Raw genomic sequence first — 24,652 nt, 5'->3', positions numbered from 1 at the left:
TTTTTAAAGTTACTGATAAGTCACATGTCTGAAGTGCATTATTTGAACAGTAATGAACATTGTCTTTACTTTCAGAATTCTTCCTATGTCTGGTGGTAATCCTTCCTTATCCAACTCCCTCTGTGCCCAGACAGTGACTGGTCTGCATTCTGTAATATGTATGCTAGTTTGTATATCCCCATAATTTTATATAAATAAAACCATAATTCCTTGCACATTTAGCGCTCTCTCTGCATAATTATTTTGAGATTCAGACATTCGTTTCTTCACTCACCCTTAGAATGATTAGTCTTAATGATTTTAGCCAGTCTTACAGTTCTGTAGTGGTAGCTCATTGTGGCTAGTGACAAAGGACACCATGCATCTCTTCGTTCCCTTATTCATAAATGAAATGCTGTTTTACAACTCTTCTGTGATTTGTAATAGGACGATTTTATTTTTGAAAGTGTACTAACATGCAGCAAAACACATTCATACATAGTATCCTCTGAAGATCCATGGAGAATTTGTTACAAGACCCTCAAGATACCAAAATATATGGTGTTCAAGTCCCATATAAAATGGTAGAGTGTTAGCTTGCAACTTATGCATGTCCTCCTTTGTACTTTAATCTCTTGATGATTTACAATACTTGATACAAACTAAATGCTATGTAAATAGCCAATAATACTGTATTGCTTAGGAAATAAAAAAGTCTACATCTTTAGTACAGCTATACATTTTCTGAGTATTTTCAGTCTCTGGTTGAATCCATAGAGGCAATGTTTAACAAGTTTGATATGTGTGAACCCAAGAAGCCATTACCACAAACAAGATGGTGTACCTTGTGATTCCTTATAGTTCCTCTTACCACATTTTTCTTTTGAGTTTCTTAAGCAACCAGCCTGTCATTTAGGATTACCTTTCCCTACTGAGTCAAGATCCCTTTGTACCCAGTGTTAACCTGTTACGAGATTTCCCCCTCTGTCTACAGGGAGTAGGTAGGATTTCTGGTTTTTTTTGAGTCTAGGACAGTATTTCCTTCCATCTTACTGGACGACTTTGTGGTGTGACTAGCTTCCTTGCAGGATTGCTGTAATTACTATGGAGCTGGACTCTTAGATGTTCTACTCTCTGCTCTTACTTGTCTAGGTGTCTTGGATTTTTTTTTTTAATGTGTATGAGTGTATTGCCTGCATGCATGCATGCATGCAAGTGTACCCTTGTCATGCAGTGCCTTTGGTGGTCAGTCTTGGGCATCAGATCCCCTGGAACTAGAGTTATGGATGGTTGTTATCTGCTGTGTAATACACAGAATGGCGACAATAATGATGCTTTGTATATATCAGACTTTCTAAGAGTAGATTTTGAATATTTTGCCACTTTTATAAGTCTGTGAGGTAATAGATTATTAGTGTAATCTAATCATTTGACAATGTAAACCCAGATCAAAACAGAATTTTACCCCATAAGTAAATGTACAATTATTATTTGTTAAAAATTAAAATAAATTTTATGTGTCTAATACATACTTGTTTTTGATGAACAATGCATATAAGTGTTTTCCTCCTGATTTTTGAGGAGAGCAAGATTTTAAAAATAAAGCTAAAGCTGAAGTTTGTTACTTCATTTGTATTGTATGTGAATGTAATTTTTAAAATTTCTTTTTTGTTTTTGAGACAGGGTCTCCCTGTAGCCATAGGTGGCCTAGAACTCACCATGTAGAGTAGGCTTTTCTTGGTGAGAGATCCACCTGGCTCTGCCTGCTGAGTGCACCACTCATAAAGCCCTGTACACTATGCCTGGCATACTTTTATTTTTTATTGCAATAAATGTACATAACACAATTTACTATTTTAAGAATTTTGAAGTGTGTAGTTAAGTAAATTTGCAATGTCTTGTAACCCTGTGTATCCCCTTATGGATTAATTCACGTAGACTGCCATAATAAAATACCCCAGAATGGGTAGACTAAACAGTTTATTTGCTTAATCTAATGTAGTATGGAAGGTGAAGATGATGTAGGTTGTTTCTGCTGAGACTTTTTCCCTGTGTGCACACCTAGTTTCTCTTCTCAGAAGGATACCAGTCATACTGGATTATGGCCTCATTCATCATCTTTGGGACCTCATCCAATTTATTTGCCTCCTGAAAACTCTTCCTCCACATTTGTAGTCACATTTGGGGTCAGGGTGTTCACATAAGAAATTTGGAGGGAAGAATATAGTTCTGTTTTCAGCACCTCATCTATGTAGACCAGGCTCTTCTAAATTCTTTATGAATTTGCCATTTTCAGCACACTGATTTCCTGTGACTGCTGTAACAAATTATCACATTGGGTGGCTTTAAAGAACAGGAATTTATTCTGCTAGTTCTAGAAGCCAGAAGTCAGAAATTATAACTTTTAAGAAGGCTGGGCAGGAGGACAAGTTTAAGGCCTGGTTGGCCTATAGAATGAGTTCAGTGTCAACTTGAGAAAGTTACCAAGACTTGTTTCAGCTGAACAAACCCCCAAAGCAGCTAGGATAGAGATCAGAACACTTGCCTAGTGTGTAGGAGGCTCTATGTTTAACGCCTAGTGATACAAGGAAAGAAAAGTCTGAAATTGTTAACTAAGGATGGAAAGGAGGTTTTGGCACAGCTGTTCTTCTGTGGAGGCATTAGACAAGTATCCATGTCTTGCCTTTTCCTGGGTTGGCCATATCCTTTCAATCTTCAAGCCCAGCATTTTCAAATTTTTATGCTGTCTCATTGCCTTCTCTGTGTAGTTAGATTCCCTCTTGCCTTCTTATATGGTTTCATAAGATTGTCCTTAGGACCCATCCAGATAATTCAGGGCCATCTGTTCATCTCAATTTTTTTCTCAAAATTGAATGATTATTAAGTATACTACACTGTATAGAAATCATTCTCTCCCATAATAGTGTGCAACTGGGACTATAGTATCCTTGCCCCACACCTTCAAATTAATATTCTCAGGACACAACAAACAATAAGTAAAAATAATGGTTAGATGCATAACTGTATGTGTTGTTAGGTACAAGGATTTTCTGTCCTTGTCAAAGAGCCTGCTAACCCTTCTTATTTAATACTGCATCTCACGTTTCTTAGTCATATTTGTACAGACCCTTTACTAGGAGACAGCACATAGGTTTCACAGATGAGGGTAGTATCTTTTGTGGGGCCATGTTTTAGCCTATTGTGCAGCAACTTAGAGTGGATCTCTAATGCTCTCACTTGGATTTAGTCTGTAACAGGTCCCAGTGTGTGCAGTTCTGGGCAAGTAGAAGTCCAAGTTATTAGGTGGCAGGGGCTGTCACATCTAGATATTACAAAAAAAATTTAGGTTTGTGATTTTTCACTTAAGGATATGTATCATTTAAGGCACTAGTGTAGACCCACAAAAGTAAAAACCCTGGGGCCAGAGCCTAACAGTTTGTATAATAAATCATCCAGGTATTTTACACAATAAAGCTTCTAAACCACTTTTCTGAATTAGTGTCCAAACTGTGTTTGTTGATGTCTCCAATCTTTTCTGCTTCATACTAAAATTAGTCTAGGATTTCTGGTTCAAACTTTTTAAAAAAGATATTTTATTTATTATTTTTATTTTATGTGTATGGTTCACACTTTTTGTAGGGGTAGAAATCCTTAATACCCAAATCCTAGTCCTAATGGATTAACTGACTAAATAGAAGACAGTACTGGGCTGATTATTATTGTCAGTTTTATTTTTACTTAAATATGGTTATTCATAGGGTCAATGTATCCAGAAGGGTTACTTTCTCTATAATATTTGAAGATGTGAAGTAAATTCATTAGCCTGAATATTACTTGTTTATTTTGTTTATTTTATGTCTTAAATAGTTTTGGGATATAACACAATTTGAATCCCTTTTTTTTTTTTTTTTTTGACATGGTCTTTTGAGACAGGGTCTCCCTGTAGCCCCAGCTAGCCTAGAATTCACTATGTAGACTGGGGTGGCCTAGAACTCACAGAAGTATCTGCCTGCTTCTGCCTCCCAAGTGCTAGGACTAAAGGTGTGAGCCACCGTGCCTTGCAAAATTTGAATCCCTTATTCAGTCCACATTGTTAGAAATTTACTATGTGCCCACCAACTGGAGTACTCTGAAATAAGTGAATTCATGTTTTCACTTTGTTCACACTGTGATTCAGAAAATACACAAGTAGGGGCTGGAGTGCTCAGTGCTTATGAGCACTGGCTTCTACTGTAGAGGACCTGAATTTGGTTCCCAGCACCCAGATGGTAGCTAGCAACCTTCCATAACTCCAGTTCGGGGGGATCTGACATACTCTTGGCCTCCATGGGGATTGTATGCACGGGTGTACTTAACATACAGGCAAGTGAAACACTCATACACATAAAATAAGAAAGTACACAGGTAAACAGAGCAATCACCATTTTAGAATTATACAGGTTTCACAATTGATAACCCTAATTTGATACAGCTGATGGAATTAAAGACCACTCTGCCAGGATGACTGACTGCAATTTTGAAGGACTGGTTAGTAATGAGCTGTTACTGGGGCTGGAGAGATGGCTCAGCGGTTAAGAACACTGACTGCTCTTGCAGAGGACCCGGGTTTGATTCCCAGCACCCACATGGCGGCTACGAACCGTCCTTAACTCCAGTTCCAGGGGAATCTGAAGCCCTCTTCTCACCTCTGCAGCATTGCACGACGTGGGTGCACTCACATACATGCAGGCAATACACTCATACACAAAATAAATAAAATATTTTTTAGAAAAAGCTGTTACTAAGCAAAGTTGAAGGCAGGTAGAGATAGGTAATTTTAGTTCAACATTTGAAAAAGCAGGAAGGCTGAGGGAGTCTGGGGGCTGTTCTGGCTCTGGAAGGTTTAGTGTGATGTAAACACAGTAGTAGAGAAAGTAGGAGTGTATGTGTTTAGGATAAGCACTGTAAAGTGATCACATACCATAGTTCTGAGGACAGAATGGAATACTTACAGTGATCTAGGCTGAGAATTGGAATAAGTATCTAGTGCCTTTTCTTTTTGAGAACAGAGAATTTAAAATAATATACTGGCTTCAGATAGGGGAAGGAAATATATACAATTTCCAGTAAGATATATTGAATTTTCATAATGGTATAATAGTAAGATTTTTGGAAAGTTCATTTTCAGTGGATTATTAGTTGTGAAAATGGTATATAGTAGATTGAAGATTAAATTGAAGAACAGTATCAGTTTGTACTAGTCTCTAATGGTGTTTACACTGTCTATTAGTTATTATCACACCTATTAATATATTTTATTCCTTTCCATTTCTGTATATTTTATTTTTGGTTTTTTGGTGTATTTTTGGTATGGACATAATACTAAACACTGATCTAGAAGTATGTTTTATTAGTAGTCAATTCTACCCGGGTTCTACATTCATTAATTTGACAAACCTTGTATTGAAAATATTTGGAAAATTACAGCTAGAGTAAGCATGTACAGACTTGCCTTATTGCTAATCCCTAGACAATGTAATGCAACACCTGTGTGCATAGCATTTTCATAGTATTAGGTATTAAAAGTAATATAGAGGGGGCTGGAGAGATGACTCAGCAGTTAGAGCACTGACTGCTCTTGCAGAGGACCTGGGTTTGAGTCCCAGCACTCACTTGACTCTTGACAACTGTCTCTAACTCCAGTTTCCAGGGAATCTGACTCCCTCTTCTGACCTCTGTGGGCATTGCATGCCATGGTGCACTTAAACACATGTAGGCAATATACTCATACAAATATAAAATAATAAATAAACTGTTAAAAAATAATACAGAAATGTTTGAGTACATGGAAGAATGTGCATGTACAAAGACATTTTATGTAAGGGACCTGACCATCTGTAAATTTATTCTTGTAGGGTTTCAGAACCAGGTGCCTATAGACTAAAGACCAGTATTGCCAGTCCTATGGTACTAAAATGATTTATAATTTAAGAATAGTGTATTGTAGATACGGGTTTTCCTACCAGAAACAAAAAACTAAATAACTTTTTACATTTATTCTTTCAGGTTTGATGTAATTTCGGATGAGATTGTTTTTGTATCAAGATGTTTCTAAGGCAAAATTTGGGTAAGTAGATCACTTTGTTAAGTGTTAAATATCAAAGTGGGAAGCTGGGCGTGGTGGCACATGCCTTTAATCCCAGCACTCAGGAGGCAGAGGCAGGCGGATCTCTGTGAGTTCAAGGCCAGCCTGGTCTACATAGTGAGTTCCAGGCCAGTTGGGGCTACAGGGAGAGGAATAATAAAGTTTGTTTTGGAAGTAGGCCTTCCAATCTATAATCAAAAGAATTTTAATAAAACTTTGCAATCTGAAGAATTAATGTTTTGATAAGCTTAGTTCAGTTTATTTGATATGAGGAAATAAGCAACCTTAAATTGGTGAGGCTAAATTTTAGTTTTTCTTTTTTAGTGTTTAGATTACCTAAAGCTCACAGATTTCTCACAACTGTTGTATTGTTAGAAAAGTAGATTGGGGGCGGGAGAGATGGCTCAGCGGTTAAGAGTACTGACTGCTCTTGCAGAGGACCCAGGTTCAATTCCCAGCACCCACATGGCAGGCACGAACCGTCCTTAACTCCAGTTCCAGAGGAATTTGAAGCCCTATTCTGACCTCTGCAGCATTACACAACATGGGTGCACTCACATGCATGCAGGCAATACACTCATACACATAAAATAAAAATAATATATAAAAAAAAGTAGATTGATGTTGGGTTAGCCACTATTACTGAGCTCTGACTAGTTGGTTCAAAATGTGTGTGGTTGCTTAATTTTGTTAGTGGAGAAAATACAGTATACTACATAAATTGTTTTTCTTGTGAGTGTATCTGATTGACTTCTTTTTATGTCTGTGCATGTTCTGTGTGTGTTTGCATGTGTGCAGCCACATGCAGGTGGAGGCTGGAGGTTGATGTCAGGTGTATTCCTTGATCAATGTCTTGTCTACTGAAGAAAGGTATCTGCTGAATCTGGAGCTTACCAGTTCATCTCATATAGCTAGCCAGCTTTCCCTAAGGACTGTTTTTGGCTCTAGAACACTGGAATTACAGGTGGGCTACCATGCCAGCCAACTTTTTATGTGAGTATTGGGAATCTGAACTCTGGCCTTCATACTTGTACAACAATAACTTTACTGAGCCAGCTCCCCAGCCTCCTGAATGACTTTTCTGTTATAGCATTCTGACTAGCTTTTAAAAAGACTGTTGACTTTTTTTTTTTTTTTACTATTTTATGTATTATTTTTATTTTATGTGTATGAGTGTATTGCCTGCATGTATGTGAGTTCACCCATGTCGTGCAATGCCACGGAGGGCAGAAGAGAGCTTTGGATTCCCCTGGAACTTGAGTTAACGACAGTTCATAGCTGCCATGTGGGTGCTGGGAATCAAACCTGGGTCCTCTGCAAGAGCAGTCAGTGCTCTTAACCACTAAGCTATCTCTCCCGCCCCTGACTGTTGACTTTTTAAAAACTGAAGTTTGAAGTATGCATTTTGGCTCTGGTATATGAAAGAATGCTTTTTAGTAGTTGTAAGCTATTGAAATGCCAGCTGTATTCTTGGTAAGTAAATGTGGCTGCATGATATGGAGTAAAAGGAATATATTGGTCAAGTTGCAGCATGTCTTCTTGAAGTAGAGGAGAAGCTTAACACTTCTACTTTAAGGTCTTAACACTTCTACTTTAAGGTCTTAACACTTCTACTTTAAGGTCTTATAGGAATTTTGTTTGCTGATTGAATATGGAGTGTCTATTAGAACATTTCCCCTGATTTTCCTGCTTTTGGGGTAGCATTGGCTTGGTTTATTTGCAATTAGCAGTTGTATGTGGGGTTTTTTTGTTTGTTTGTTTGTTTTTTCCTTTTTTGTCATTGTAATTTACATTTGATGATAAGTAAAATTTAAAGTATAAAACTGAATGGCTATATATATTATATAGTTCACATAATCACTCATCTAGGTCAAGAAATAGAATATTTTATTCTTAACCCTTTTCAACCTAATAGCCTTCCCCTGAGGTAAGCCTTTTAAAATTCTATTAGCCTGGTTTAGTTTTAGCTGTTCTTGGACTTTATATACATCAAATTATATAGTTTGTAGTTTTTTTTAATTGCCTTATCTCAAATGTTTTTGAGTTTCACCCATGTTATGCTGATATTATTTTATTACTGAGTAATATTGTCATATACTGTTTATATGTTCTGTCTGAATGACCAGCTTTTCTATTATACTCTTTCCCTCTTCTAGAGACCTGTCATTTTCATTGCCCCCATTATTGGAAAAATAATGAAAGCCTTGTATAACATGGGATGTAATTACTTCACTGCAGCTGTGCCCACATGCATAGAGTCATAGATATTGCCAGTACCATTTCTCCTGGTTGTTAGCTTCCCTCCTGAGGTAGTCTGTTATTCTTACTGTCATGTCACAAACTTTGAGCCAGGCCTGCACTTACTGAAGTAGGTTGTTCTCTTTATTAGACTACAAGCTTGAGAAGGTTGTAGACCCACCATTCACATAGTATTTATCTTAGTATCTTATCAGTGGGGATACTGTATATACTTGGTGAATGTTTGTTTAACACAGATCAGTAGCAGAGGTCTCCTTTCTCAGACAAACAGGGTTTTAGAATTTTGACTGGAATGGGATTGGCACTGGCTTTCAGCTGCTGTTTGGCTGTAGGAAGAAGCCAGTGAGAACAATACAGACAGCATTTTAGGCATTTTGGAATTAGAGTATATCCTAAGTGCAGTTAAACAAAGTGCTAATAATCTTACTTTCAGACCTTAAGTAAGAATGCATGCTTTTTGATTTTGATTCCTAGTTCAATGTAGAGGTATTAATCTGTTTTGTAGAAATTGTAGTGTTTTCTGTTGAGTGTTCTCTTTGTTTTTTTTTTCTTTTTTCTTTCTTTTTTTTTTTTTAAGTAGTTACTTCTTTAATTTGAAGTTTTAAAAAGATGGACTAAGCAGAAGAGTAGGAAGATTGGTCACATATGTAATAAGTGAAGACAACTTTCTTATTTCCTTGAAGGTAAGGAATGGTGGAGGAAGAAACTGAGGAAGCAAAATCAGGAGCTGTGATAGAATGTTTTTGATTATGATAGCTTAGGTAGCTTACCATTGCTCAAAAGTATTTTTGAAATTTCTTTTTATCATTACAAACATGTATAATAATGCTTTCTTAAGAAATGAAGCGTTTAAAATTTTAAAACATTTTGACAGGTGTTTTGTTTTTTCTTAATATTTGCAACTTGGCTAGTTGGGTTGGCTATAGTAGTCACCTGGGTTTTTTTTCTTTTTTTTTTTGACGGAAGCTAGATTGCCTTCTAGCAAGTCCAGAGCAAGAAGAGGCTGTTCCCCACTGGGATCAATTTGTTTCTTTTCCTCAGTGCAGCTTCTGTTGGACATTGACCCCATCTCATGCTGTTCCTTCTCTTGCGCTACAAGGATTTGTTGTTTTTGTTTTTAGATGATTGTTGAAGGTAGAACCTTGGTTATCTTGTGTTCATTCTGGATGCAAAGTGTGCTTAGTTTTCTTGTTGGATATGAGGATTCAGAGATTTAACTTTGAGACTGATTTGTGTTTCTGTACAAGGTTTTTATTTCCACAGGTTGGTAGATATCCTTGTTTCAGAGTCTTCCTCTTCATTTGAGTTAGGCCTTAGAGAAAAGAATCCTATTTTCGTGGGAGGATGAATTTGAACAATTGTGGGGAAAGAGCAAAAACTAAAAGTTTTTTTAAAAAATTATTTATTTTATGTCTATGAGTGTATTGTCTGCATGCATATAAGTACACTGGTGTTGTGCCATGTCCACGGAGGTCAGTAGAAGACGTTGGATCTCCTGGAACTGGAGCTCAGTTGCAAGTGGGTGCTGGGAATTGAACCCAGGTCCTCTGTAAGAGCTGCTGGTGCTCTTAACTAGTGAGCACCTCTCCAGCCTGCAAACTAAAATTTTTATCTCAATTTTTCTAAGTTGTTTTGCAAAACAGTTTCGTTTAACTATGTTTATGCTGCCAAATTTATTAGCGTTTTATTTCTTTGGGCTGTTGACAGTCTTACTGAGTAGTCCAGGATGGCCTCTGACTTGCCTTCATTCTTCATGCTTCCAGCCTTCTGAGTGCTGGGATTATTTATAGTCTTCCCCACCACACACATTTTCCTAAATGTACTGCAATTTATATTTTATTATGGAACAAGAACTTATTGTTCAAATTGTTTCCTGATTCTTTTTTTTTCCAAACTATTTAAACAAGTCTGATTGTGAACGCCTCAAGAAATAAATGATGCTATGAAAGTCTGTATACAGATACTAATTTAATTATTTAATATTTAATGTTATGAGGGTCAAAATCAGTAAATGAATAGCTGAGGCCAGGTGATTATTGCAAAGATAGAACCCAGGTCTTTTGACCTCTTACATACTATTCTTTTGAAAACATTAGTAAAGGCAATATTTGAAATGGTTTAGGGCTTCTAGTCAGTCTGAGGACTGCCGCCTGACTGATGCTCAGTAAATGTTCTTTAATATTGATTGATTACTTAATGTTATCTAAATTTGTTATTGTTGTTAAATTGCCTTCAGCCCATCTTTGACAGTAGTTACTACCCTTAGGGAGAGGAATGACTAGATATGTAATTATAGTCATATGTAATTAGTGTTATGACACTGTTTCTGGAAGTCAAAGGCACGCATAGTGAGCATTTATCTTTACTACATATGATACCCAGGCTTTTTCATTTAACATTTTTACAGTACCAGACATTGCCGTTAATACTTTATAAATACTAGTTCAATCTTTGTTTTTTAGGTAACAAGACTGAAACTATGTTATTCTACTCTCATGGCACTAAAATAAATGTGAAATAGCAAAATATATTAAACTATAGTCATATATATGCTGATCTCATTTGAACTATACATTTCTTCTTCTGCCTCTCAGACTTAGGAAAATACACAGATAAGTTACTGGTTTCCACACATAACATATTGATCATATTTTCCCAGTTTTAATTATCTCATGAAAGCAGAATTGTTCAGTATTTGCCTTTATAACTAAATTATTTCACTTAGTACATAACCTCAAGGTTTATCCATGTTGTGGTATTTTGCAAATCTTTTTCCTTTTCAGGGCTATGGTGTATCACATTTTTTATCAGTTCTTTCATTAAAGGGTTGCTTTCTCAGACTATATACTGTGAATAATGTTCTTATGAACATAGGTGTATAATTTTTTTTGAATCTCTGCTTTCTGTTCCTTGGGAATATGTACCAGAAGTAGAATTACTGGATTAGGTGGTGACCCTGTTTTTCAGTGTTCTCAAGAACCACCATATTGTTTTCTGTAGAGGCTACACCATTTGTGATTGCTACCAACAGCACACAAATGTGTCTATTTCTACATTTTCACCAGCACTTCATGTTTTCTGATGTGTGTGTGTGGTATGGTGTGTTGTGGTGTGTTGTGGTGTTTTGTTATGTTTTGATAGCAGCTATCTTACTGGTTGTGATGTCTCGGTTCACTTTTGTTTATTTGTACACTCATATTTTGAGACAGAGTCTTGCTGTATTGTCCTAGTTAACCTCAGACTTTTTTCTTTTTTGTCTTTTTGAGACAGGGTCTCCCTTCAGCCCCAGCTGTCCTGGAACTCACTATGTAGACCAGGCTGGCTTTGAACTCACAGGGATCCACCTGCATCTGCCTCTGCTTCCCAAGTGCTGGGATTAAAGGCGTGGGCCACCATGCTCTGCCAACCTCAGACTCTTGGGGTGGAATTGATTCTTCTGTTGTAGCCTCTATAGTGTGAGGTGCCATGCCCAGCTCTCATTGTGGGTTTGATTGATTAGTGGAGTTGAACATTTTTCACATGCTTTTTGGCATTTATATATCGGTTTTGGAGCAATGGCTACTCAAATTCTTGGCTTACTTAAAAAAAAAAATTCATATAGTTGGAGTGTTGTTACTGAGTTGTAAGACTTCTAATATTCTGGATATTAACCTCTTGAATAGTGATTTGTTAAATTGTCTCTCCCATTACAAAGGTTAATACTTTGTAGAGTATTTTATCTGTTTTCATATTTGTCTGTGCTTCTGGTATCACATCTAAGACATTATTGACAAGTCCAGTGTCATGAGCTCTTTCCCTTATTTTCTTCTAAGAATTTTATAATTTTAGCTCAGGTTGGTCTTCGACTTGCTACATAGGTGAGGATGACCTTGATCATCTGATCCTTCCTCCACCTGGGATTTCAAGCATGTGCCACCACACCCGGTTAATGCAGTGATGTGGATGGAACCCAGGGCTTTAAGCATGCTAGGCAGGCTCTCTACCTATTGATCTACTTCCCAGCCCTATTTTTAATCTTTTGTTATATGCATTCTTACTCATTTTAAGGTTGTTCTTGTTATTTCCAATCTGTAATGATTCTATTTGAATTCTAGGATGAGTTTTTCTGTTCTTATAAAAACATCATTGGGATTCTGATAGGGAAGAATTGCACTGAATCTGTGAACGTCTATTTTATATAATACTGGCTTTTTTTTGGGGGGGGGGGCTCTTTTTGAGACAGTTTCCCTGTAGCCCCAGCTGGCCTTGAACTCAGATTTGCCTACCTCCATCTCCCAAGTCCTGGGATTAAAGGCATGTGCAGCCATGCAGGGCATAATGCTGACATCTTAATAATAAGTCTTCCAATCCCTGTTTGTGCATTGATTTTTGTGTAGTACCACTTTACTGATTTATTTTATTCTAACAGGTTGTGGATTTTTTAGGATATTCTCTGCATCAAATTATATCTTACATAAACAGGTAATTTTACTTGGAACTTCCTAAATTGGATGCCTTTCACATTGCTCTTCCTTCCTCTTTACTTTCTTGTTTTTCTTCCTGCCTGCTCTAGTCTGCTCCCTTCCATCCATTCCTTAACTCTCCAGCTAGGAATTATAGTGCTGTATTAAAATAGAAATGGCAATGTTTATGTTTGCTTTGTTCTGATCTGTGAGAAGCTTACCATCACTACTGAGTAGGAAGTTAGCTGTGGACAGTTCATAAGTTGCTTTCATTGGTTGGAGCAGTTTCCTTTTATTCCTGGTTTGCTGTGTGTGTTTATTATGAAAAAGTATTGACTATTACCATATATACTTTTTTAGTTGATGTGACATTTTATATTAAACTATCGTTATATTTCAGCAGTATATTTCAGTTTGTCTCTGTGTGTAATCCTTAAAATCTGCTAAATTTCCTTTGCTGGTAACTTAATTTCAGGATCTCAGTCTCTTAATTTCAGGGTCTCTCAGTCTACCTGAGTAATTGAAGATTCATAGATGACTTTAATAATGAAACCATGCTGTAGCATACAGTATCTTTTATTCTAACCTTTACCTCTAGAGAAAATATATATGGTGGAATGTAGGTGGAAAGGTATTTTTCAGGGCTAGAGAAATGGCTCAGTGGTTAAGAGCATTTGCTGCTCTAGCAGAGGACCCAGTTTGGATTCCTAGCATCTGCATGGCAGCTAACAACCATATATAACTACAGTCATATATAACTACAGTTCCAGGAGATCTGACGCCCTCTTCTGACTGCCATGGTGATTGCACTATGTGGGTGCACTTACATACATTCAGGCAATACACTTGTGCATATAAAATAAAAATTATTTGAAAAGGTGTTTTTCAATCAATACTCATTTATAGACCCTTATATCTGGTTGTATATATTTCACATCAATTATAGCACATGATTATTTGATTTCTACATTTTAGACTGTCATAGCTGATTATTACCATGCTATAGGAGATTATATACACACAGACACCATTGTGAGAATGATTTAGATTGGAGAAGGACTGAACTATTTTACTTTAATTTTATTTTTAAGAGACAGGTAATCCCTGTAGCCCCAGCTGGCCTGGAACTCACTATGTAGACCAGGTGGGCCTTGAACTCACAGAGATCCACCTGCCTCTGTCTCCCTAGTGCTGGGATTTAAGGTGTATGCCACCATGCCCACCTGAGCAGTGGTATTTTTAAAAAGTCTTCAGGGGTTGGAGAGATGGCTGAGTGGTTAAGAGCACTGCTTGTTCTTGCAGAAGACCCAGGTTCAAATCCCAGCACCCACATGGTGGTTAACTCCAGTTCCAAAGGATTGATCTTCTGTTCTTCTTGGACACTGCATGACATGGTGCACTTATACACATGGAGTACAGGCAATACACTCATATACATTAAATAAATAAAAAAAATGATGATTCAAGTGCAGACTTATTTGAGAATTGAACTGGGCATGGTGATGCATACCTGTAATCTCAGCACTTAGGAGATGGAAGCTAGAGGATTAAGAGTTCAAGCCAAGTCTTGGCTACTTAACTAGTATGAGGCCAGCATGGCCTACCTGAGACCTTAATGAAGTGGAATTAATTTCATGGGTAAGGAGTTATACAATCTATCTTTTGCAGAAGTTTCCAAATTTTTTCTGAAGCACAGCTAGAATTTTAACAGTAGCCGAGAATTTTCTCAACCACAGAGAAGTACATTTAGTAAGGGATCTAAATCTAAGTTATTAACGTGGTGTTAAATGGAGAATTATGTATCTTCTATATCAGATTTTAAAAGTTGAGCTGTTCCCTTACCATTAAGGAAATTGACATGGTTGCCTGGCCTGGTTGAAATCCATCTTTCATTACTGTATGGATTCGCAGTATACCTGTAGGCAGAACAAAAGTTTTTCTTGGGAAAATCTGTTTATATGTTCAAACAGGTATTCTTTCGGTTTTTCAGCATTCAGTGTGAAAGAGGTGATCTTAGTTTGGTGCTTCCAGAGGGTAGAAATTACTCATCTTGTTTTTACCTCACAGTAGAACCTTCATATGAAGTTTAATTGAAAGCATCTCATTCATTCTGCCAAAGTAAGTGTATTTGTGTGTTAGGGTGCCATAAGGGTGCAGACTTGGTAGCCTCAGCAATAGAAATAAATCTTTCTAGAGACTAGTAGTTTGAGATCAAGATACTGACCAGTTTTTTTTTTGTTTTTTTTTTTATAAAGCCTGTCTCCTTGCTCCTTGACTTCCAGAGGACTACTTTCCTGCTTTGTTCTTGGGATTTATTCACATCTTTGGTGCCCTTTTATATGTCCTAGTCTATTCTTAAAAATATGTCAGTTTGCATCAGGGACTACCTTAACAGCTTTTTTTGGTGGGGGCCGGGGGCGCTTTTTGAGACAGGGTCTCTCTGTGGCCCCAGCTGGCCTGGAACTGGCTGTGTAGACCAGGCTATCCTCAAACTCAACAGAGATCTATCTGCCTCCCAAGTGTGCCTAGGTAACAGCTTGATTTTTAACTTTTTTTTGTCTTTTTTGAGACAGGGTCTCCCTGTAGCCCCAGCTGTCCTGGAACTTACTATGTAGACCAGGCTGACCTTCAACTCACAGAGATCCGCCTGCCTCTGCCTCCTGAGTGCAGGGATTAAAGGTATGGACCACCACACCCGGCTGCCTTTCAGTTTTTAGAACATATTGGAGACATTCCATACATACAAGTTTTTTGAATCATATGCTGGTAGGTTAAAAACTGATGATGTGGTATGTGAGTGAAGTTCTGTATATGTATATGTATACACTTGTCTATACATACTAAGTGCATATACACCTGAGATGAGATACTATCAAGTCACATTTTCTACATAGCTTTTTTGTTTGTTTGTTTGTTTTTTTGGTCTTTTTGAGACAGGGCCTCCTTGTAGCCCCAACTGGCCTGGAACTTGCTATGTAGACCAGGCTGGTCTCAGACTCACAGAAATCCACCTGCCACTACCTACTGAGTGTTCGGTTTAAAGGCATGTGCCACCACCCCCAGCATTTCTACATAGTTTTAAATTGATTGTGTAACTATAGTCTGATAAGCTTGCTTGTTTTTGAACACACTGGTGGATAGACTTCCTAGAAACATGCAGTGTTTCTGACAAAACCAACTAAAATTAATAAAACTTTAATTACTAGATGTGATTGTAGAACTTCATTGTTTGTTTTTATAGTTAGCTTATTTGTGTTTGTGTGTCCATCCATTTATGGTGTCCCGGCACCATTTAGTTGCTCAAAATGCAACATACATAACAGAGTTCTCTTGGAACTGTGGGGAAGTTTTTTCTTCAGTTAGGAGAGATAAGAAATCACTAATCAACAATTGAATATTGGAAAGACAGCTCAAAGTTGAACAGTTCTGCATGAATACTTGACAAAGTTGCTTGACAAAGTAGGTGGAAGGAGGTTTCCTCATATTAAGTGACCTTGAACTGATCTGAAGGGGCACACCATTGTTAAGGATCACTAGTTTTGTGTGATTGAGAGCTGAGGAGGAGGAGTGGGGTTCAGACCACAAAAACTGCATTTACAAGGGTCCTATGATGAGGGAAAATGTGCTGGGCAAATGCAAGAGAGGAGCAGTGAGTTGGCTCACTATGGATTGCTGGGAAGAGAGAGTGAGTGTGGTTGAGAGATGGACAATGCCTGGTGCAGCTACTTCACTATGTTAAGGATTCGGGATCATGTCCTGAGAAGTAGAAAGTTCATTCTGCTTACCTAGTGGAGAGTAATTCAAAAGGGCTAGACATGTTAGTGCACGTGTAATCTCAGCACTCAGGAGTCAGAGGCAGGTGCTATATAAGATCTTGTGTCTAACAGAAAAAGGAAAAGAAAGGACTGGTAGATTGCATTTAAAAATATGAGATGCTATTAAAGTTCTTCTGCACATTTCATTTAAATACCCAAGAAAATAGTCATCACACCAGGTTCTATCTTAGATACCAGGGGCATATCAGTGAACAAGACCTGTACCTGTCCTCCAGAAGCTTGCTTTGTAGTTGGCAAAGAAAAACAAAAGAAGCGTATGTACTGTGAAGAAAAATATTAGAGAGCAGAAAGTTACTAAGAGTGCCCTTATACTTTATTTAGGATGGTCTAAGAAGAACTAAAGAGGTAGGCACAGAGTGATCAGTCCATACATACATGGAGGCAGAACTTGAGTCAGACGTTAAAGATGTCTTGGGGCATGATTAAGGAAGAGCAAGGGGGACAAACAGTATAGTCAGTGGTAGCTGATGAAGATTACTAAGTGTACTAGGACTGGACTGAACATGAACTTTGATCTGATTGGTTTGATATTTCATAAATACTGTTTTATACTAAAATTTCATTAATTTTGCTGGTAATATTTAACTTAAAATAGCATTCTGTGCTTAAATTGTTTTTTGTCCTTAAGATTTTAAGGAGTTGGAGAGATTGCTCTGTGGTTAAGAGCACTGGCCATGCCCAGCACCTACATGGTGGCTAACTACAGTCCCTAACTCCAGTTCCACGGGGTCGACATTCTTCTGGCCTCTGTGGGCTTTGCACACATGGGTGCACTTGCATACATACAGGTATAGTACACACAGAAGGTGTAGTGTTTTGTATTGAACTATTATATGTTAAACTATTATGCATTAAAATTCTAATCTTACATACCCATATTATATTTGACCATTTAGAGCATAGGTCCTAATCTGGTTATGGCTAATAATAGTCTTATAAATGAGGAAATTTGGGTACCAAGATACTAAGAGACAGATGTGATGTGGAGACACAGGAAGAAGATGACCATTTATAAGCCAAAGAGCTTGTTCCTCTCAACTCTGTTGTCATGTTTTGTTTCATCCAGATGTTGAGGCCATGAATTTCTGTTATTTAAGCAATGTAGCCTAATACTTTGTTGTAATAGTCTGAGAAACTAATACAAGCCTTAACTAAATTCCCATTCTCCTCATACCCTTCCCTGTATTTAACAAGGGTAACAGATTGTTAGGAAACCTTTCAGATGTTTTACTGTGTGTTTCATTGTTTTCTAAAGCAAATTAGGGAAATTGGGATTAAAGCAACAAAAAATAAATGCATTATAGTCATAGTTTCTGATCTTTCAAGAAAGTTTTAACTTCACAACTCTGTTATACAACTCTATTAGAAGGTACCATATGCTTCTTTTTTAAAAAGACACCTTATGTTATTTCTGAACTTTTGCTAAAATTGCAAGGTTTGAATATTGCAGTATAATTTATAAATTGCTCATGTTATTTTGGAAAAATTGCCACTTGGTGGCACTACGTGGCTTAAAATTGAATTGGATTGCTGTTAACCATACACTCTTACGCATAAATAATAAAATTTAGAGGAGAAACTATTTGATACGAAAAACTCGATACTGTGTTTAGTTCTTATTTGGTATTACAGGGTTTCATCAAAATGTCAAAAAATATAAAGTGTAAGCCAAGGCTTAGTTGGCAGGTAGGGAATTCTAAACTTGTGCTAGAAACCACCTTTAGTTGAGGTAGCATCATTCAGTCTTAATTTTTGTCTAATTGAGAGAAAAATACTTAAAAGTTTTAAGAAAGCAGACATTGTCAAGTTTTCTCCAGTATTAGCATTTTTCAAGGTGAGCATTTTTTCCTCTTATAAAGCTAAAAGACCTCATTTTTAAGGGATAAGGTAAACATATTAGGAAAACAGAAGAGTTAAGTATATGTAAGTTTTCCTACAGCACATTGAAAGTCCCAGCAGTTCTCTTTAAGATCTTTTATTCATTTCTATTAATTACACAAAGTATAATTGAAGTGTAAGAAGTCAAAATTTATTGTATCCCCATAGTTTTACTACCACACAATTGATATCTCAAATTGTAATAAAGTATTTGTAATGTGTTTTTTCTAGGTTACATAAGCAGCATAACAGTATACACAGAAAGTATACAGTTTATTGAATTACCACACAGTAAATACCCTGTGACCACCACAGGTCGCAAGACAATACCAGCAGCCAGCCAGAAGTAGCTTGTGTTTCCTTCCCAATCACTTGGCCTTTCTTCTTTCAGAGAAGCTGCTAGTTTGGCTTCAAAGGATGTGACCTTCTTTTGCACAATAGTATTATTTTGTCTCTGGATTATGTTATACTATGTTTCAGAGGTTTGTAAATTTTGTTAGATATAGCTGTAGTGTACTCGTGATTTTTTTTGTCTTTTTGAGATGGTATCTCTGTAGCCCCAGCTGGCCTGGAACTCACTATGTAGACGAGGCTGGCCTTGAACTCAACAGAGATCCTCCTGCCACTGCTTCCCAAGTGCTGGGATTAAATGCGTGTGCCACTATGCCTGGCTAAAAATAAACTTTTAGTGGTTTTGGACTTTTGGATTGAATAATGCTGGCACGAACATTAAGGGTTTTTTTTTGTTGCACATGTGTAACATTTTTGTTGGGTGATTACCAGCAGTTGTGTCTGGGCCATTGATATGTATATGTTTGAATTTAGAGGGTAGCAGAATTGTTTCCAGAGTGCTTATGTGATCTTATCAGCTACCTGCCATGGTTCTAGTTTTCTTACCAGTCAGTGCTTGGCATTAACAGCCTCTTTAATTTTGGTCTTCCTTGAGAGTGCATTTTCCTATATTATGTCTTTAAATAGCCTCTTTTATGAAATCTCTTCTTCCTTTTGAAAAAATTGTTTTTTAATTATATGTGTCTTTGTGGGTCTGTGCACATGAGTGCAAGTTTCCAGGAAGGCCAAAAGAGATGTGCTATGTCTTAGTATTGCTGTGATAAATACCATGATCAAAGTAGCTTGGGGAAGAAAAGATTTCACTTTACAGCTTACTGTTTATCCAGAGCAGGAGCTCAGAGGAGCACCTGGAGATAGGAACTGAAGCACAGACCACATAGGAGCACTGAGTACTTGCTCCCTTGGCCAGTGCTCAGCCTGCTTTCTTAACACAACTCAGGACCAACCACCCAGGGATGGCAGAACCCACAGTGGACTGGACCCTCCCTCATCACTCAACAGTCAGAAAAAATGGCCTTACAGGTATGGCCACAGGCCAGTGTGATAGAAGAAACTATCCAATTGAGGGTCCAAATGGACCCTCTTCCAGATGTCAAATTGACAATTGACGCTATCCAGCAGTTAGATCTCCTGAAGTTCCCGTCCATGCAGTTGTGAGCTGCCTGACGTGGGTGCTGGGAAACTGAACGTGGGTCCTCTGCAGGAGTAGTATATACTCTTAAACTCCAAGCTATTGCTGGGCCGTCTCTCCAGTACATTTGCTTGCCCTTTAGTTTTGTTGTTTTGTTATTGTTGAGACAGGGTCTACCTGTAACCCCAGCTTTTCTGGAACTCACTATGTAGAGCAAGCTGGCCTTGACCTCACAGAGATGTACCTGCTTCTGATTTCTGAGTGCTGGGATTAAAGGCGTGCACCACCACACTTGGCACACAAAAGTTTTTATATCCAAGAAGGCAAATTCTCCTGCCTTGTTCTTTTGGATCTTTGTGCTTCTATAAATGTTTGGTTATGCTGTTTTATAAAATGAATGTATTTTATTACTTTGAGATAGTATCTTCATGATTTAGTATTGAAGTTTTCAATTCATGGATGCAATTTATATTTATTTTGCTCAGTGAGCCTCAGAGTATTTATTCTTGGGATCCTTTCATCATTCGTTTATATGATTATATCAACTTTCCTTAACCACGATAGCACAACTGATGTTTTAGGCCAGGTATTGAGGACTGTTTGCTTTTCATATAATGTTTAGCAGCATACCTGCCCTCTAACACTTAGATGCCAGTGTATATCCGGTGTGAGAGTCCATAATCTTTTAAGCATTTTGAAAGGCTTTAACTCCAGTTGAGAATGATAATTGTATTTGAACTTGAGCAGAAAAATACTTAGTAGTTTATTTAAAGATGGGTTCTCAAAACATGTTGGCATAAATAGTGCAGAATGTGAAAAATATACTCTTGATCAGAATTTAGTGAGAAAAGTAGCATTATTTTGCATTTTAAAATAATCTTTTTTTAACGTCTTAATCGCAGACATCTGCATTCTTATTCCTGTTTCTTTTTTTAATCTGTTGGGATATCACAAGTCATACAGCCTCTGGAAAATTCCATTATACGCTTTTGAGAGAATGAGAGTGGAAAAGGCAAGTAAGGTGTTAGTATGAAAATTGCTTAATTTTGAGGACTCCCTTGCAGTGACTCAGGGGTCCCAGTGGTCCTTAGACCACACCTCTGAGACATACCCTCGGGGATTACAACTGCATCCTTGCCTGTAAGAGTATAATTTAATTATTTTAATCTTTCTAGAACAGAGCAGATCTATAACACTTAAAAATCATTTATTCCCCCCTTTTCTCTATTTATATTATAGTCATATAGACACATGTGTTTTAGTCACCAATGAAATAATCTTTTGTGTTATTATCTTAGAATTATCCAGTGTTTTAGTTTTTGTGCTGCCCCAGGCTGGATCATTCATAATGAACAGAATGTTATATGCCATGGGAGCTAGGCCAAGGTTCTGATTGCTTGCTTCTGATGAAGTATGGCCTGGCATTGGGAGAACAAGGGGCTGACCTCCTCTTTGTGAGATAACTGCAGTGATGATGTCATCACTCCCTCAGTGCCTCTCTTTGTGCTTGTCTCTTTGCATTAGGGATCAAGCTTCAATTTTTTTTTGGTCTTTTTGAGACAGGGTCTCCCTGTAGCTCTGGCTGGCCTGGAACTCACTAGGTAGACCAGGCTGGCCTTGAATTTACAGAGATCTGCCTCCCAAGTGCTGGGATTAAAGGTGTGTGCCACCATGCCTGGCCTTGGGATCAAGCTTCTAATACGTGAATTTTAGGGAAGCATATTCAAACCACCATGTACTCAGTATTTTTAAATCACTTTTTGTTCCTCTTTTTGATTTTTTTTTTTTTTTAGAGACAGGATCTCTTTGTAGCCCCAGCTGGCCTGGAACTTGCTGTGTAGACCAGGCTGGCCTACATCTCACAGATAATCTGCCTGCCTCTGCCTCCCAAATGTTGGGAATAAAGGCATGGCCCACCATGCCTGGTTTTATTCATTTTTGCATCTTCAGTTCATCTGCAACCATTTACTCTTTTTAAAGAACATCCTTTAGTATAGAACTGAAGAAAAATTTTCCTTTTGTTGACTGGTTACAGTCTTCTCATTCCCTCTTTTCTCTCTGCCCCACCCCCACCCCCATCTCAGTTTTCTTCATACTGGGAATTGAACCCCAGGGTTTCATGCATGCCAGAAATGCACTGAAACTATATGCACTGAGCTGTACCCCCAGTCCTCTACTGTTACTGGCGGTTACTTTAACAAGGATATTAATCCTTTTTCCTGGCTTCTGTTGTTTATGTTAAGTGTGCTCCAGCCAGAAAGAGTAGTAGGAACAAGTGAAAATATTTATTGATTCCTCCAATGAGAAAGACCATAACATACTGGAAACATGATTGTCTTGTTCATTAGATCTTACAAAAGAACCTGTTTTTTGACTTGGGGTTTGGCTGGATGATTTTGGAGAGAATATAGGAAGTAAGAATCTTCCACATTGGATATTGACAAAATGAATGTATGGCATTTTATGGTTAGCCGTTTGTTTAAAAATTGAGGTGAAATTCACACAGCATATAATAACTATTTTTAGTGAATATTTTGTGGTGTTTGGTGTTATTACATTGTTGGACAGTCATCAGCTATGTGGTTTCTAAATTGTTCAATCACCCCCTAAAACCATATACCTATGAAATGATTGCTTCCTATTCCTCCCTTTCACTGTCACCTGGTTCTCTTACCTTCTTTAACCTCTGTGGATCAATTTATCTGTTTTGCATATTTCATGTGAAAGAAATCATATATACAGTGTATAAAAGCTTATAAAATACATGTTTTCGTATGATTTTTTTTAAAGCATCTTTAATGTTATCCCTCCCCAACTCTTCTGCCCTACCCTCCCATCCTTTTTCCACTTAATACCTCCTTCTCTGTTGTTCCCCCTTACCTTTCCTATCACCTGTTTTATACTACCCCACTACCCAACCATGACCTCCTGGTCTCCTAGATTCTACAGGAATACATAAGGAATTTCCAAGTTAAATACACAAATGTAATGATTTGACACTAGGGTCAACATATGAGTGACAACATGTGACATTTATCTTTCTAGGGTTGGGTTACCTAATACAGTTTAATTTAATTTCTCCCATTCATTTGCGTGCAGAGTTCACAATTTCATTCTTCTTTATAACTGAACAAAGAAGTTTATTCCATTGTTTATAACTACCATATTTTCTTCGCCATTCATCACTTGATGTACATCTAGGCTGTTTTCCATGTCCTAGCTATTGTGATTAGAGAAGAGATGCATGTGGATGAGCATGTGTGTCTGTAGTACGGTATAGAATCCTTTGGGTGTATGCCAAGGAGTGCAATAGCTGGATCAGATGCTAGATTTTGTTCTAAGTTTTTGAGGAACTGCCACACTGATTTCCATAGTGGCTATACCAGTTTGAGGGTTACTGGTTCCCTACATCTTCACCAGCATTTGTTGTTTTATTAGCCATTTTGACTGGGGTAAGATAAAATCTCAAAGTAGTTTTAACTTGTATTTCCCTAGTGGCTAAGGATAGGAACACTTTAAAAAAGCATTTCTTAGCCATTTAGATCTCTTCTGACAACTCTCATTTAAGTTCCATAGCCACTTTTAGTTGGGTTGTCCTCCTTTCCTCCCTCCAAGTTCTTGATATAGTCTAGACATCTCTCCAGTCCCTAAAGTAGGGTGGTTGTTACTGAGTTTTTTGATTTTCCTATATATTTTGGATGTTAATCTGCTGTTAGATGCTTCGATTTTTCTCCCCCTAGTTTGTGCTCTGGTTGTCCCTTTGCTGCTATACAATGGATTTTCCCTTTGATATAGTCTTATTTGTCATTTTGCAATTCTTGTTTGTGCCTTTGAGGTCTTTTCCAAAAATGTCACTGCTCCTTTTAGTGTGCTGAAGCATTTCTCCTATTTTTTTTTTTTTTTTTTTTTTTAGTAGTTGGAAAGTTTCAGGTCTTACATGTAAATTTTTAATCCATTTTGAAATTATTTTTATAAGTGGTGACAGAACTATTTTTATATTTATCTCTGATTCCTTGTCTCTTTCTACATTTGGGTTTGGTTTGCTCTTTTTTTCCTTGTTATTATGTGAACCTTTGGGATTGGAGTGTGTGTGTGTGCGTCTGTGTCTGTCTGTCCATGGCTTTGTATCAGCTGTCTTCCTCCATTCCTCCCAGTCTTTATATTGAGGCAGAGCCTCTCACTTCAACTCAGAGCGCGTTGATTGAGCTAGTGTAGTATCCAGCTTGCCCAAGGATCCTGTTTTTACCTCCAGAGTGCTCGGATTATAGGTGGGCTGCCACGGATCTGTGTGTGCTGGTTAGCACGAATGATTTACCTTTAAAGATAAGTATATTCTTTTGGAAGTTTCCCCTCTCTTTTAAGACAGTGTTAGAAGCATATTGATAGGCTTGTACTTTGTAATTTTTATCATCCTAAATTGAAATAATTGTAAATGAGTGATTGCTTCAGAATAATTTTTAGAAGATAGTGGAATTTTTATTTTTTGCTGATTTCAAAGGAAAAGATCACTGTAATAAATGATTACATCAGAGAGTTTATATTTGATAAATATTAATTTGTAGAAATAGAACCTTATTTTTCATGATATTCTCAAAAGGAATATCATGTCACATTCCTAGATGAACATGTAAGTTTAAATTTACTTAGTACG

General features: G+C 37.4%; 1 protein-coding gene across 15 annotated transcripts in view; it reads left to right on the top strand.

Moving 5' to 3' along the window:
- Positions 1 to 24,652, top strand: part of Znf644 (zinc finger protein 644) — an 81,408-nt gene that overhangs the window by 28,470 nt on the left and 28,286 nt on the right. For 13 of the 15 annotated variants that reach the window (XM_008826817.2, XM_008826816.3, XM_029560475.1 and 10 more), the window contains one exon: positions 6,025 to 6,085. The exons of 1 other annotated variant lie outside the window; for it this stretch is intronic. In XM_008826817.2, coding sequence (XP_008825039.1) covers positions 6,042 to 6,085 — 44 coding nt within the window. In that variant the 5' untranslated portion in view covers positions 6,025 to 6,041. Of the gene's footprint in view, positions 1 to 6,024; positions 6,086 to 17,390; positions 17,429 to 24,652 lie in introns of those variants that run through there. One more of the 15 variants, XM_029560484.1, reaches the window with a different exon arrangement.

The sequence above is a fragment of the Nannospalax galili genome, unplaced genomic scaffold, assembly GCF_000622305.1.
Source record: "Nannospalax galili isolate Female #2095 unplaced genomic scaffold, S.galili_v1.0 scaffold451, whole genome shotgun sequence".
In the NCBI taxonomy this organism is placed as follows: domain Eukaryota; kingdom Metazoa; phylum Chordata; class Mammalia; order Rodentia; family Spalacidae; genus Nannospalax; species Nannospalax galili.
The sequence above is the reverse complement of the archived record's forward strand: the minus strand, read 5'-3'. Positions and strand labels throughout refer to the sequence as shown.